Source organism: Macrotis lagotis, chromosome 2 (assembly GCF_037893015.1).
Source record: "Macrotis lagotis isolate mMagLag1 chromosome 2, bilby.v1.9.chrom.fasta, whole genome shotgun sequence".
NCBI lineage: Eukaryota > Metazoa > Chordata > Mammalia > Peramelemorphia > Peramelidae > Macrotis > Macrotis lagotis.
The window spans coordinates 6,144,008-6,160,048 of record NC_133659.1 but is presented as its reverse complement, the minus strand read 5'-3'; the positions used below and the strand labels follow the sequence as shown (position 1 = coordinate 6,160,048).

Sequence of the window (16,041 nt, the reverse complement as noted above, 5' to 3'; positions counted from 1 at the left end):
CACTTAGATTATGAAAATGCAAATTTGATTAAAATGTGAAACGACAATTTATAATTAGTGGATTAGTGATGATATCCAAGTGACCATAATGTTGTTTCAAGTTCCAACTCTAATCCACAATGACCTTGTGATCCTGGAAAAGTGACTTAATCTCTCAGATGAAAGATAGATGCCAGGACTACAAATCTGATAGACTAGAAAAAGTGGTGGTGACAAAAATGGGAAATTAATCAGCAACAATTTATTAAACAAGTACTATATGCTAGCCACCTCATTACATTCTGGAAACAGCAAAAATGGCAAAAAAAATCTCTGTCCTTAAGAAACTTATATTCACTGGGAATGATATACTGGAATGCAGTGGATATGCTAGTTTACTAACCAACATTGCTTAAGCCAATAGAATATGTAACTCCCTTTGGACAAACAAAAGTGGCATCTTCCCTGCATGCATGTATATAAAATATAAATATATATGTATATATTATTCAGATAATTAGTTTCACTGAAGTGACATAATAAAGGAAAAGGGCCGAGGCAACATTGAAGACATGGTTTCTTTTCAACAACTCTGAAAATATGACAATATTTTTGATAGGCAATCAATACTTAACAACAACAACAAATCCTCCATCAGTGTATCTGTCTGTACACAGAAGCTGCAAACTGTATCCTTTAAAGCTGTGGGAAGCTTCCAACCCTTGAATTCCAATCACAAAAAGATCAATCTTCTACAGTATCTTAGTCAGTGACCTACTTTCCCCATGAAATTCCACAGGGTAATGTCAAAGAGCATATTATAAATCCTTGGGAGAAACTTGGCAACATCTTTGATTTTCTCCTCTATGTGGAGATCAATCCCTATGACTAATTTGGGTTCAGACAAGTCTCAATTCTAGACTCCTTTTCAAGAAAGCATAGACTCTAGCAAAGCTAACAAATTAGAAATTAGAATGTATGAATTTTGAGGGCAGACTTTTCTTCTTCTTCTTCTTCTTCTTCTTCTTTTCTCTCTCTCTCTCTCTCTCTCTCTCTCTCTCTCTCTCTCTCTCTCTCTCTCTCTCTTCTCTCTCTCTCCATTACCAACACAGAACATTACAAAAAGAAGGTAAAGTAAATATCCTTGAATTCAACTTATTTTAAGTATTAATTGGATAAATCAGGAGAATTTTTGCCAAAAAGTGATGACCTTTTTAGACACAACACCACAACAAGGTCAATTTTGTTTGTCAACTATGATAAAGGACAGTCATCGTGTTGGCGGAAAGAGGATTCAAGTCAATGCAGTAACAAATTCATAAATAATATGAAAAATTAGCCCTGACAATTTCTATAATGTGACAGATTGTTTGAGTTCCATTGGCTTATTGAGATGATCTAAACCAAATGACCTCCCAATGCAGAAATTGATTTGACATCACACCTATCAGGTAATAACATTTGTGTGATTTTAAATCACTTTTTTTTTGGATGAGGTAGTTAGGTGGTGTGGTAGACAGAATACTGGCTCTGGAGTCAGGAGAATGGAAATTTGAATCTAGTCTCTCAGACATTTGACACTTTCTAGTTGTGTGATCTTGGGCAAGTGATTTATCCCTAATTGCCTTACATCTAGGTTCATCTCCAGTCATACTGATTCATTCTGACCACAAGAGGCAGATGACTCTGGAGGAGAGAGTGATGATGATAACTTAGCACAGCCACCACCACCCCCAATTCACTAAAATCCAATTTGTGCTTTCCAGGGCATCATCTCCCTCATGTTAGTTTTCTTTGAGAAGGAAGGACAAACATCATCATCAACCACATTTCAGATGACTGTTCTCAAAGGAGAAGGGGAAAAAACCCCCAAAAGCATGAACATGATTCTATTTAGAAAGTTTCATGGCAACTAGAGAAAAGATTATCATAAAATTAGCACTGGGGTGAGTGTAGAGATCAAAGACTAGAATTCACTTCCAGTTCATGGTTTTCAACCAATATGCATGACTTCTTCCTCAACTTATTCTACTGTGAAATATAATAAAATGTATAATATTGGACAATATATGGAACATGCTATGCTTCATTAAGCTTACCAAATCTTTCTCATCAGAGGAGAGATGGGGAAAAGCTATCCAAATTCCCCCAAAAGATAAAATGTAACTCTGGTTTATAATAAGAAATTGTATCTTTAGTCCTTTGTGAAACTGATCCTTCTATCTTTGTGGGAAGGATTAGTTTTTAATGCTGTTATTATAAAGCATTTCATATGTTCGTATATATAGCACATCTATCTATATGTATATAATAATTATATTTAAACCTCTTAGAAAAGGTAATTTATGAAGTAATAATCTTGGTGGCAATAGTGATTCAGAAAGCATGCTATAATCAATAGGACACTGGGTTTGAAGTCAAGAAAACTTATGTTCATTTCCTACCTCAGACATGTATCAGCACTATGAGCTTGGAAAAGTCACTGTGCCATGTCTTGTTTTCTTTATCTAAACAAAGAAGTTATTTAATGTCATATCTTCTAAAGCCATGGCATCAAACGCTAATAGAAACAGGGGCCACTCAACCATATATAAAGATCCCTTTGGGTTGGCTAGTGACTTAGAAAACTACATATTAACATTATCTATGATAAATCGTATTTTGAAATGTATTTTGATAAATATTTCCTAATGATGATATATTTTGGCTCAAGCTAAACTTGAGTTGTGTTAATTTAGTGCCTCTGCTCTAAAGTATTCTTTTTAGCTCATCTTCTAATCTTCTGATTGCCATTCTTGTCATTTCAACTGATAGAAGGAACATCCAAACTGGAAAGAATAAAATATCCCCATATCTGTAATAGGAAAACCACCAGGGACAGGGGGAAGCAGGAAAGGTCCACCTAAGGATGACTCATAAAATGATACACCAGGAAGTGGGTGGAATTGGTAATGGAATACTTGGTTATTCACTCTGCTCAGAATCTGTCAATTATCTCAGTTCTATAGTTTCTCAGTTCAGAAGAATAAAAATAATGGGCGATAACTGGATACTGAAGTTCAGAGACCATAGTGACTCACCAGACAAACCCCCTGCATTTTGCAGATAAGGAAACCTAGAAGAAAAGGTAGTTTGATCAAATTCACAAGGTTAGTATTAAAAGAGACTAAAATCTAGTTCTTAATAAGAGAGATTCTTATCCTGGGGTTCATGATTTTTTTTGTTTTATTTAAAATCTATATTTTAATTCAATTTGTTTACTTTTTATTCCTTCTGTATCTTTATGTATTTTGAAATATCCCTCTGAACACTGTACACCCTAACAGCAATAGGGGCGTGATGATCAACCTTAATGGACCTGCTCATTCCATCAGTGCAATAGTCAGGCATGATTTTGGGGTATCTGTAATGGAGAATACTATCTGTATCCAAAGAAAGAATTGTGGGGTTTGAACAAAGACTAAAGACTGTTGCCTTTAATTTCTTTTAAAAGTTATCATGTAATAATTTTGCTATCTCTTATACTTTATTTTTTTCCCTTAAGGATATGATTTCTCTCTCATCACATTCAGCTTATATCTATACCATGGAAACAATGTAAAGACTAACAGACTGCCTTCTGTGGAGGGTGGGAGTAGGGAAGCAAGATTAGGGGGGAAATGGTAAAATTCAAAATAAACAAATAAATAAATAAATAAATGTAAAGTGCAAAAAATATAATATCCCTCTGAAAAAGGACAAAAGCTTCACCAGATAGGCAAAAGGGTTCGGTCTCTCTCTCTCTCTCTCTCTCTCTCTCTCTCTCTCTCTCTCTCTCTCTCTCTCACACACACACACACACACACACACACACACACACACACACACAAAGTTAAGAACCTATGTACTAGAATACTATTTTCATTAAATCAAATCTCTCCCTTTAAAGATGCAAACTTTGCAATTGAAGGAGTAGTTCAGTCTGCTGAGAGCCTTTCTGAAAGAGGATCATGGTACTATGGTCCATGCTATCTCATAAGGTAAGCTAAGCCTTAGGGACCAAGCCTTAGGGCCCTTGAAGAGGCCAACCTACTTTAAGTATAGGATATAAGCAACCCACTAGAAGAAAGAGGAGTTACTTCAAAGGCAAATTTGAATTTTCAAACTTCCCTGGGAGGTTAAAGAGATGATGGATCCTTCAGGAAGGACTTCAACGGGAAAACATGCCTGAGATCTCTTTGGAAGTACCTTCATCAAGAAGTCAGCAGGGAGGAGAACTTGAAAGTGCTAAGTGGAAGGCAGTAGAAGAGACTGAAGCCTGTTTTTGAGGACTGATGGACAAAGGAATTTCACCAAAACATAAATCAAATCATATCACTGAGTTCCCTTCCCCTCCACAAGCCCTACTGTCACCTGAAGGTTCAAACATAAACTCCATTTGGCATCTAAATTTCTTGTTAACGTTACCCTTCCTTCTTTCCCAGACTTCTTCTATAAAATCTCTGACCTGGCAACATCACCTTCCCAGAAATTATGTAAGCTCAGGTTTAGGTCTAAGAGTCTTTGTACTATCTGTGCCCCATATCCTAAATGTGTCAGCCCCTTGCCTCCAACTCTTATTTCTGAATTCTTCAAAGCTCAGCTCACATCTCCCTCTCTGCTGATCTGGCCCTTGCTGGTCTTGCCCTTCTCCTTTGCCTCTATAAGGAATTGTGACCTCATTAGTTGTAGATTGCCTCTCCCCATTACAATGAAACCAATTTTGGGGCAGAGGCAATTTTCATGTTTCTTGGAATCTCTTGTTAACAATTCTTGGCTCCTAGAAAAGAAAACATGGATTCATCTATTTGTTGACTTACTGACTAGGACTTTTTGAAAGCAGGAATATCCCAGAAAGAAATAATGTCGTGCACAAAAAGATCTAAAAGATCTAAAAGATTCACTTACCTATGAAATCTACCTTATGCTGAAAATCTGGAAATCTGGGAAAGTGGTTTAATTTGTAGTTAGAATGAACAAATTGCATCAGCTGAAGGATAGAGTCAACAAGGGTAAGGGAAAAGTAATCCAGGATGAGGCAGTTCCCAAGTCCTAGAAATATTTATGTAAAAAAATGGCTTTTCAGAAATCTATAACTTTTAAACTTTTATTTTCTTTTTTAAGTAAATGTTTTGTTTCATTTTTGCTGGCATTTAAGGTGGAAATAATATACATAAACCCATCCCAAACTAAGAAAAGGCACTGTTTTAGGAAATGGAAAAGAAAAGGAAAAGTGGCAACTTTTATTCTCTTTCAGATAAAAAATATGGTAGAAAAGAACCCGAAGAAGAGAAAGGTAGAAGCCTTGGGGAATCTAAGTGATGTGAGATGACAAGTCAAATCTGGAAGAGATGTTGGAAGAGTGGGCATGCAAAAGCTCTTGTGATAAAATTCAGATATGTTGATACAGGTATAGATATATTTATAAAGGGATTATATTTAGGTTGGGCATATATATATATATATATATATATATATATATACACATCCATGCACATACATATATATATACATATTGATAAAGGGATTATTTTCAGGTTGGGTCCTTCATTGAGAACTATACACTTTGATAAACCACTCAGGATACTAAGAAATTTTTTTTAAAAAAGACACATCTAGTAATTTCCATAAAACAATAGAATACAGTAATTTTATTCATATTTTGTTAACATATTTACAGAAATAATTTTATTCTATTTTTTGTCAAATCACAAAAAAACATTAAGCTATCAAAGTCTTCTCAATATACTGTTCCTGGAAAATGCTTTACAACTTTTGGTGCTTTCTTTTCTAATAGAGTTGGAGAACTTGGACCATTTTTGATGTCTTATTAAAATGATCTTACATTTATTACTACATAGAAACAAGTGTCATCACACATCACAATTCCTTTAAAACTTTTGGAGGTCTTAGTTTTGTTTTGCCTCAAGTGAAACAGACCAAAAGCCCAGTTTGTCAATCTTTATTCAGCTTACTTACATCTCCTTTTAAGCACCAATGATAGGATCCTTTGCTCACTCCCAATCAGTGACTATCACTGTTACTACTTACTAGGTGTAGATACCCTAGTAAATTCTCAGTGAATCCATGCAACCCTCCTTCACCCCATTCTAGGTTTTCTAAGAATTGAGACTATTCATTAAATCACTTCTAGGTCATAGTCATTATATATAGCCCCAATGACTTATAGTCATTGCAGTAAAGAGAATAGATTTTTAAAAAGTGGAAGGGGGTGCAGGATAAAGTTACAAATAAGATTGTCTCCTTTTAAAACAAAAATAGGACCCAAACATGCCATGTGAAAGGTCACAATATGAAAAGAAGCACTTGGTCTATGAAGCTGCACTATTTGGACTCCATCCAATGTGATATGCAATTTGCATACCACTGAATGTGAAGATCTATAATTTCATAAATTAGTGATGATTCTTAAGCTTTAAAAATAGGAACAATATTGAAAGGACTATGAGTCTATTCTATGAGATTATTTCAATACTAAAGACGGATACCTTTGGTGACACGAGAATCAATAAAATATCTATCAACTCATGAAATAGTCAAAATAATTGGGCACCACTTTTTACTGCTGAGTCTGATTTCTCATATTCTAGGATGAACACTGATAGTATCAAGGTACATATCAGTAGGAAATATATAAATGTCCAAATTTGAGGGAACAGAATATGAAACACTAAAAAAGTAATAAAATAAGGAAGAATATGGGTACTACAATTGTGTTTGTGGAATACCTCCCAAAGTCATTTTTAAAAAGGAACTTTTATTAATGCCTGTAACCTAATATAATTTCCAACTCTTACATCCGCTTCTGGGGACTCTCAAAGAAATACCATCCACAAAATCTGCCTTTCTTTCTGGCCTTCCTTCCTTTCCAGGCTTCCTGCACATAATCTCTGAACTGGCAACATCACCTTCTCAGTGATTACATAGGCTTGAGAGCCTTTGTACTCTCTGTCCCCCATACCCCAAATGTGTCAGTAGTACTAGGAGAGCAGTAGTTGAGGAAGTCATCACCTTTTCCCTGGTTTGGCATATGTCATCCAGCCCTATTCTGCCTTCAAATGACTGAGTTCATGTCTTCCAGTTTGTTGATTGAAGAACCAATGTTAAACTTAAGAAAAGAACCTCATTTCTCTTCACTAAGTACAAAAAGCAGATTGAATATGTTGAATTATGATTGAGAAGAAAGCTGCAATATCAATACTCAATGAGAAAAAAGCCAGAATGAGAGAAGATTATCAAAATGTTTGGCAACGTTGTCAGGGTAAAATTCAACTCAATTCACGTGAATTCCATAAGCATTTATTCAAAGTCTGCTATTTTCACGCATTGGACTAGACATTGGAGCTAAAAAAGAGCACAATGAGTAGTTCCTGCCTTCATAGAGCCACTATTCTACTAGGCAAACACACAGATAAGTAAATATAAATTATGTAAAAAGCAATATGGATTGATTTCAAGAGCAAGAGAACACTGATAAATACCTGGAGGGATAGAGAAATCCCCCCTCTGCTTAGGTGGCACCTTAGCTTTGTTGTTTTTCTTTATGGGGGGGTATTGGGAGGGAAGGTGAAGGGAAAGATAATGAGTATTAATATGATGCCCACAATGTGTTAACATTTTACAAATATCTCATTTGATCCTCACAAAAACACTGGGATTTAGATGCTATTATTATTCTGATTTTATAGATGAGGAAACTGAAGCAAACAAGATTAAATGACTTGACCACAGTCATACAACTAATAAAAATTATAGACCAGATTTGAGTTTAGGTTTTTCTGAATCTAGGTCCAATATGCTACCTACTGGCCTACTAGCTGCCTCTTTGAATGAGGCTAAAGATTCTCTGAAATAAAGAATAGAGTATCCAATATAATCTCTAAAAATACTATTTTAGTCATGTTAATATGGATTAGTATTTTAATATAGTTATAATATACACACATACATGTATATATGTTCAGCATGATCTCATCAAATTATTTCTGAAATATCAAGTCATCGAAATTATGTTTTAGTCGCCTCTTCCAAGATGCTTTAAAATGAAGCCTTCAGGTTTTTTTTTTTCACTCATTGTGCAAAAAAAGGCTGGTTTTTGTCAGTGGCATTTTTCCCTTTTCTTTTTATTCCTTTCAAGAAAATTTGAAATGACACAGTGACGCATAATTGACTTCTGCTAAGAGAGTCTGATTGTTTGCTGGTAATGCACAGTCAACTTTGCCTCCATGTGGTAACTTGGTAAGAAAGGGACACATCCTGAGTGTGTCCCCAAAACTAGACTGAGAGCCCTGGAACATGGAAAAGCAGGTTCAATAGAGAAGAAGCAAAATTCATCTTCTGGAGGTTGAAAATTCCCCCTCCCCATCCCTCCTAAGTGAGTCATGCATAGTGTAAGAGTGCTTGACTTAGGAAGACTTGAATTCAAATCCTACCCCAGAAACTTCATGACTGTGAAATCTTAAACATCTGCTCAGTCTCATTTCCTCATTTCTAAAATGAGAATTATGATAGGATCCACCTTTTAGAGGTATTCTGAAGCTCATTTGCAATAATTTATTTGTCCTTTGTAAACCTTCACAACTTAAATAAATGCTATTTCTTCTATTACTAATCAAAAGACCTGTTCCAAAGAGAGAGAAGCTTGACCCTCCTTCCAAGCTGAATTTCATGATACTTTATGTACCATTTTTGCTCAAGAAGTCAATCCATTTATTCCCCATGATTCTTTGAAGTTAACGAAATATAGCCAGTCACCATCATTTTGGTTTAATCATGCTTCAACTACACTCAGATGGCTATGAATTTTATATAATTGTCCAAATTTACCCAACTAAGCATAGCAACCTTCACCTAAAAATGAAATAAGAATCCTTTAAGCCCTAGGTGTTTTCACAGTTAAGATAAACAGTCAAGTCAAATTCCAAAGTAAAGAAAACACAAGATAAATAATATCTTTGGAGTGGCTATTCATCTAAGAGAAGTAGATAGATGGAAATCATGGCATCCTGGAATGGTCTGCCTATGGAGGGGGAGGGGCATACGTGTGTAGATGAGATGGATCATATTTGGAGCCATCTCTGTGTATTTATCTCTTTTCTGACCACGTCTCCCTTGTTCTCCCATCTTCACATTCTAGGAGCTGAAGAAGCAACAGGAAACCTGATTGGAGCAAAGTTTCCATTGGCTTTCTAAATCTCCCAGAGGCGACTGTGGAGTGATCAATCAGGTCTCAGATATCATCACTTACCTTTATTCTGCATTCTGTGTGTCTCATAGGAGAAAGATCAGTATGACGACGGGAAAAAAAAAAAAACCTAACCGTTCAATAGATAAATAGTTTTTCATTTACCTCAACTGAGCATATATCCACATCATTGTACCCCATTTCTATTATTTAACAAGCTAATGGAAACATATTTTTAAATGTTGATAGCCATTTCAAATGTCTTCTAGATGGACACAGATTCCTCCAAATCCCAAGTTTCCTGCAGGGGGAAAATGTCAAAAGATATCTCCTAGTGCACTGCTGCCTCATTAAATCCATGATCATTAGGAGGCCCAGATCTCTTCAATGCACCCTTCGAAGTTTTGGCAATGGATTATGTTCGTTTTAGCAATAGAGACTTTTGCATTTTATATGTTATTTTATTATGCCGATGGGGTCAGGAGAACATGTTCAAGATATTGAAAAGATAAAAGAGAATTTCCTGAAAGGTTCTTCATTGCCTTAAATCCACATGACAGCCCTTCAAAATAAGAGAGCTGAAATCAGTGGTTCTCATATTTTATTCTAACAGGGCTTTTCTTGTGGCTTTATGAGTCGAACGAAAGAGCAATGAAAAGTCTTGTGATCCCTAATATCATTCTCTCTCCCCAAATGTATCTCGTCATTTGGGAGATGAAAATGAGCATCTGGTCTGAAATGTGTGGTCTCATGGAAGTGCATTACGAAGTCAGCAGCCCTAAAAGATTGTTTTTCTGTTTGAGGCCCCAAACATTAAAATACAACTTATCACATGAGCTGTTTTCTTGTCTGAAAAACATATACAAGTGCATATGTTTAAATAGACCTATTATTTGGTATAGATATGGATATGGTTTCATCACAAACTTCACTGTCCCTGGAACCATGTAGTGAGGAGGCAGGGAAAAGGAGAGTCGGGGAAGGGAGACAAACGCATTTTCCTTGTCATTAGAGACTAAATTCAACCTAATTTGAAGTCCCTGAAATTAAAACCAGGCACTCTAGCTATGGAATCTGAGTCTAGGAGAAAAGTGTGGCCATTCAATGATATTAATCAAACACCTTCCCTTGAAGCTTAGGGTAGAAGGCCCAAACAGCAGCTTCTCCCAAATGAGAGCAGTTTAGGACAGTCAATGGGTTCATTTTAGCAATTAAGGAAACGAGGAAAAACTTCACAAGAATAAGCTATTTCAATACATTTCTCTATCCATGAGGAATATGAAGGATGCCAAACCCAGAGCTCTCCCCAGAGGCCTGTAGGATACTGTACAGACCAATTGTCTAGAGAATAAAGTAGTCTTGCTCCTGTGCTTGGTTAGAAGGGCAGCAAATGCATCTATTTATTCTTTTTTTTTTTCTTTTAAATCCTTTTACTAAGTAACATCATTAGGTGGCGATTATTCCCATTAAAAACAAAACAAAAAGCTGAGGCTGTAAAATATCCCACCAAAGAGAGAGCTTTCAAAAGGGGAAAGGAGTGGGCTGAAGCCATAGAAAACCAGGAGATTATTGCAGGGCACTCCAGCTGGATTCATTTTGCACCAAGCGGCAACCCTGAAGCATCCAAGGTTCCCCAACACTGGGACATTAATGTGTCCAAAGCTAGTATAAACATCACGGCTAGAAAAGAATGAAAACAGAAATGCCTCTCCTGGTGTCATAACCCAGGGCCTCAGAGGTCACAGACCACTTGTCTTGTTCATCCAGAAGCCTCATCCCCCAGTTATGCTATGTTTCAAACGAGAAACATGAATGATTGAGCATACTTCATGATAAGATAACCCTATTTGACCAGAAGCATGTAGCTTGCTATTCCCATGACCCATCTCTATGGACATAGAGCATCCTTCTGGGGAGCACACCACAGATGTCCAAACTTCTTAAAAGAAACTTCTTCCCCAGGAGGCAAATATGGGTATCATGCAAACCCTCTGCAACCTGGCTCTCTTAAAATGGGATGTGAATTGTGACTGCCAATAAAAAGGAATCTTTTGCTTCGTTATCCCCAAATAGAATTCTGTCTGCAATCTGCTTACTAGTCTAAGTTCACAGCAGAGTTAGCAAAATGACTGTTCAAATATATTCCAGATGCCCAGAACAAGGGCAGACATCCATTTTCCTTATACATCTGGTCTTCCTGAGAGGTTGCTGAAAAGAGAAGTCACACGCCACACCCACAACAATAAATGGCAAAGTCTACTCAGTATTATAAAACATTCAGTGCGCTTCACTTTGTGCATCCCGTCTACATGTGCAGTGCACATCCCTAAGCTCTCTAACGCTCATTGGACAAGAAGGGGCTTCGGAAGGCAGATCCGAGCCATCTACCCGCTGGAGCCACAGAGCGGGAGACTCGCTGTTGCTGGGCAGGGAAGGTTCAGGGAGGGCTGCTCAGCCTCAGCGAAGTCTGAACGCCCCTGGAGCATCCACTGCCGTCCTCCCACATGAAGAAAGATCTTTCACTAGTTCATTCTGTTTAAGGCAAAACCTGGGCTCTTGGTGCTCACTGGTGACAAGCCACTTCCGCTGGGGAGCTGATGAGGACAGTGGAGGAGAGACAGGGAGGCAGGGAGGGCAAGCGGGAAGGTGCAGGGAGAGAAGCGGGGTGCAGAGGTGTGCAGGGAGGGCGGAAAGGGGGGAGGGAGGGAGACGGGGAGAGTCGCAGGCGAATATGCTGGGGATCGTCCTGAGTGAGAACGCAGGGATGTGCGTGAACGGTGAAAGGCCATGTGCCTGGGATTGCAAAGGGGCTGCTGAGAAGTGCAAAAGTGCGTTCCAGTGTGTGTGTGTGTGTGGGGGGGGGCGTGTGCCAGAAATCTACTGGAGAGAGTTGCCCCCCGGGGGGGGCAGGGGCTTTCTGGGAAAAGGTAACGAGCTAAGCCAGCAGCCGAGCCTCCTGGCCACGGCGCTCGTGAGGAAGGGCAGAGTGTCGAGGAATATGGGTGGTGCGAGGGCAAGGAGAGGGCAGCGGGAGCGGGGCACCGGGGAGAAGCCCGGGGACAGCGCGGCCAAGAGGCTGCCCGAGAGGGCCAAGGGGGGATGGCGAGGAGGGCAGGAGGGAGGTGGGCAAAGTGGGAGAGAGAGGGCAAAAGTGAGCGAGGCGGAGAGAGCCGGAGACACGAGAGGGAAAAGAGAGGCAGCAGGGAGGAGCGGCCGGGAGCGGGGGGGGGGGGGGGGGGGGGCAGAGGGCAGAGGCCGGGGCGACCAAGGCCAAGGGGCAGAGAAGGGCGCCGGGGAGGGAGGGCGAGAAGGAGCGAGCGCTTTGGCTCCCGGAGCTCCTGCAGGCGGGCTGCCCAACTTGGCAGAGTCCGAGCCGAGCCGGGCCCGGGGCCGGCGAGCCCGGGGCGCCCGTCCTCCTGGCTCGGCCCGGGTCCGAGTCGGAGAGCTGTCCTGGGGCGCCTGGCTGCGGGCTGCCAGCCCGGGGCTCGCTCCCAGCTGCCTCCCCGGGGGCGCAGGGGCTGGGGGAGGGGGCCGGGGTCCCCCGAGGAGGGGACCAGTGGGGGGGGGGGGCCGGGGCCGGTCCTACCTAAGCACCGCCGTGTCCCCCTTGCGGACTAGCAGGTTGTCCACGGCCGGCCAGGGCAAGTCCATGCTGGGCCCGGCCGGGAGGCAGGAAGGCAGCAGGCAGCAGAGGCTCAGCAGCACGGCGGCCAGCCACTGGTTCGAGCAGCAGGCTCCCTGCACCAGCAGCATCATGTCCATGCCCGCCCACCCCCTGGCGCTCGCGAGTCCTCCTTCCCCGGAGCCCGGCGCCGCTCCGCCGCTCCACAGTTTGCCGGGGCTGTGAGTGTGTGCGTGTGTGTGTGTGTGCGTGTGCGAGGGCGCGTGTGTGCGCGCGCGCGCGCCTGTGTGCGCGGGGGGGGGGGGGGTCCCGCCGGTGGCGGGGCGATGGCTGGCTCGGGGGGTGGTCGGGTGGGCCCCCGCGGTGCCCCGGCCGCCCCGGCGCCCCCCCTGGCCGCCACCCTCCGGGTCCCGCTCCGGGGCGGGCCGCGTCGGGCGTGGGGCTAGCCGCGGGCAGGCTGGCACAGCATCCAGCGAGGAGCGCGGCGCGCGGAGAATGAGGGGCGCACGGCCACGGCGGCGGGGGGCGGGGGGCGGGGGGCGGAGGAGGAGGAGGAGCCGCGCCGGAGGAGGGAGCAGGGGCAGGCCGAGCCGCCGCCGCCGCCGCCGGGCAGCCCGAGCCCCCAGGATCCCAGCCCGTTGCCAAGCGGCCGTTTCCTTAGCAACCCCTCCCGGGGCTGCTGATGGAGCGGCCCCGCGTGGACACACGCGCTCACACTCACACGCGCGCACTCCCGAGCCGTAGTACCAGCTCCCAGGCGGGGGGGTCGGGGGCTGGCGGGATGAAGGGGACAGCCGGCACCTCGCGGACACGGGGGGCGCGGGGGGCCCGCGCCGCGGGGAGTGGGGCGCCTCTCCCGGGAGCGACTCCCGGGCCCTGGAAGTTTCTAACCCGGGCAGCGGCCCCGGCGCCACGCTGCCGCCTCGGCCCTGCCCCGCGGCCCTCGGGGGCCGCCCAGCCGCGGCGTGGGACCCCCCCCCTCCCTCCGTGGGCCTCCCCCGGCCCGCCTCGGGACCGAGTTCCCTGCGGCAGCGCTGGCCGCGCGGCCGCTGAGGCACGAGACTGTCCGGCGGGTCCTGGCGTCCCTCTGCGGGGGGCCGGGGTGCCCGCTGCGGGCGGGGAGGGGTCGGGGCGCCGGGCCCCGGGCCGGGCATGGGTGGCGGCTTATGTAAGAGGCGGCTTCCCCGAGCCCCGGCCCCTCAGATGCCAGCCAAGAGCCGTGCTGCCCCGCCGCACGCACACACACGCACACACACACGCGCGGGGCGGGGGGTCCCAGGTCGCCCCGCAAGGGGCCAGGCCGCCCCAGCCGCAGGAGCAGCGGAAGGCTAGCGGAACGCCAGCCCGCCCGCCAGAGGCAGCCTGGCAGCCAGCTGCTGCCCCTCCCGCCTGGAGGGGGCCGAGCCCGCTGCCCGGCCTCGCCGCCAGGACCTTCCCTCTCTCCTCCTCCGATCCACATGCCAGTCCCGAGAGCCGGCTCCCTGGCCCCGAAGGAAGGGGGGCAGGGGCTCCAGGGGCCGAGGGCAGGTGCCCGAGGGACCCAGCCAGGCCCTCGGCCCTGGGCGATCCCGATACCCTTAGCGAGTCCGGGCGGGCCCCTATCAGATCAGTCAGAAAAGCCGAAGCCCAAGTCAGGCAGAGTTGCCCCCATCAGTCCGGGGGGGGGGGGGGGGTTGGGGGGTTCTGGGGGGCTGCAGACTCCCCTAGATGTCTCCCTTCCCGGCACTGCTGTGCCCGTTTCCCTTTCCGTACCCCCCCCCCCCCCACAGCTTTGCGGTTCGTCTAAGGACCTCCCTGGACTCGCCAGTCTCCTCTGGGAGGAAGCAACGCACAGGGCCAGCCCCCACGGGCCCCGGCACCCCGGGCCCGCTGCCCCCGACACTGGGCGGCTGGCATCCCCCGCCAAGGGGGCCGCGCTCTCTGCAGGGCCCGGCAAGTCCGTCCTGGCGGGCGCCGTCCCCTCGCTGAGAGGAGCCTCCCGCAGCCCGGGAGCCATGCGGAGGCGCAGCCCGCAGCCCCGCCGGACTTGGAGGCTCGGCCCTTCCCGAGGCCGCCGCCGCAGGACCCGGCCGAGCCATTGGCCTTCGGGCTCCGGAGCGGCTCCGCTTGGGGCCGGAAGGCGGCCCGGGGCGCGGGAGCAGGCCGCCTCCAGGAGCCCCCGCTATGGGCGCCCGAGCCCGGCCCGGCGGCCCCCTCCGACGCCCACCCCGGGGAGCCCAGGCCCCTTGGGGCCCCCAGCCTCCCCAGCCCTTGGAGGAAGGTAAGCCCAGGACGCTCCGGCCCTGGCCGCTGCCGAGGGCCTGGAAGCCAGGGTTTTCTAGGAAGAGCCTGGAAGGCGCCTCTCGGAGCGGCCGCGGCCCCGAGATCTGCCCCTGCAGAGTCCGGGCAAGACGCAGGGTTGGCCTTCGGGGGGTGCTCCGGGGCCCGGGGAGCGGCTGCGGGGCTGGCGCGGGGCGCACGGCGGCCCGGCTCCTGAGCCGACAGCCGGCTACTTCTGCTTGGGGAAGGGGCTTTTGTTGGGGGCGGGGGGTGCCTTTTCCTCGTCTCCCGCAGTTACACAGCAACTTTCCTCCAAGTTCCCAAAGCACTTTCCCTTCACAGCCTCCGGCCCGGGTGGACGGAGCTAGAAAACCAGAGGGGCCTGGCATCTCCCCAGCTGTGCCACACAGCGCCACTAGGGGAGAGATCGGCGTGCCCGCAGCCACCCTGAGCCCCTGACATCGGCTAAAGGAGAAGGGAGGCTTGCAAAGTCTTGCGCTCCCTCCCCGGCCTCCCTCCCAAGCCCTCTGTCCGGAGAGCTTAGCTCCAGGTTCTGGGTCTTCGCTCAGACCCACGGGCTCAAGTGTTCCAAGCACTCAGCGGCTCAGCTCTTGGAGCAGAAGCAGTGGAAAACTACCAAGTGCAAGTGCAGCAAGGCTTCCTGGGAGATGTGGGAGCCGCTGAACACCGTCCTTTCGTCCGCGCTGGATTTGGGAGCTGTTCATGGACGAGGTGGGGGGGGATCTTATCTCTGACCTCAACCCTAAGGAGATGAAATGAAAGTCACTAAGGACGTGGGCCGCCAAAACTTCCCCATAGAGCTATGCAGACCCACACAGGCACATTTGCATCTCCATACCCACCCCATCTCTAACTAATTAACGCTAACTCCCATTTACACAGAACCGTGCCAAGTGCTTCACAAGCAGCTCCTTGGATTCTTCCAACAACGTTCGGC

General features: G+C 46.2%; 1 protein-coding gene across 1 annotated transcript in view; it reads right to left on the bottom strand.

Moving 5' to 3' along the window:
- NEGR1 (neuronal growth regulator 1) overlaps positions 1–12,964 on the bottom strand; it is an 817,401-nt gene extending 804,437 nt beyond the window's left edge. The window contains exon 1 of the mRNA XM_074220351.1: positions 12,789–12,964. Within this exon, the coding sequence (XP_074076452.1) occupies positions 12,789–12,964 (176 nt within the window). The remainder of the gene's footprint in view (positions 1–12,788) is intronic.
- Positions 12,965–16,041: the final 3,077 nt, after the last annotated feature.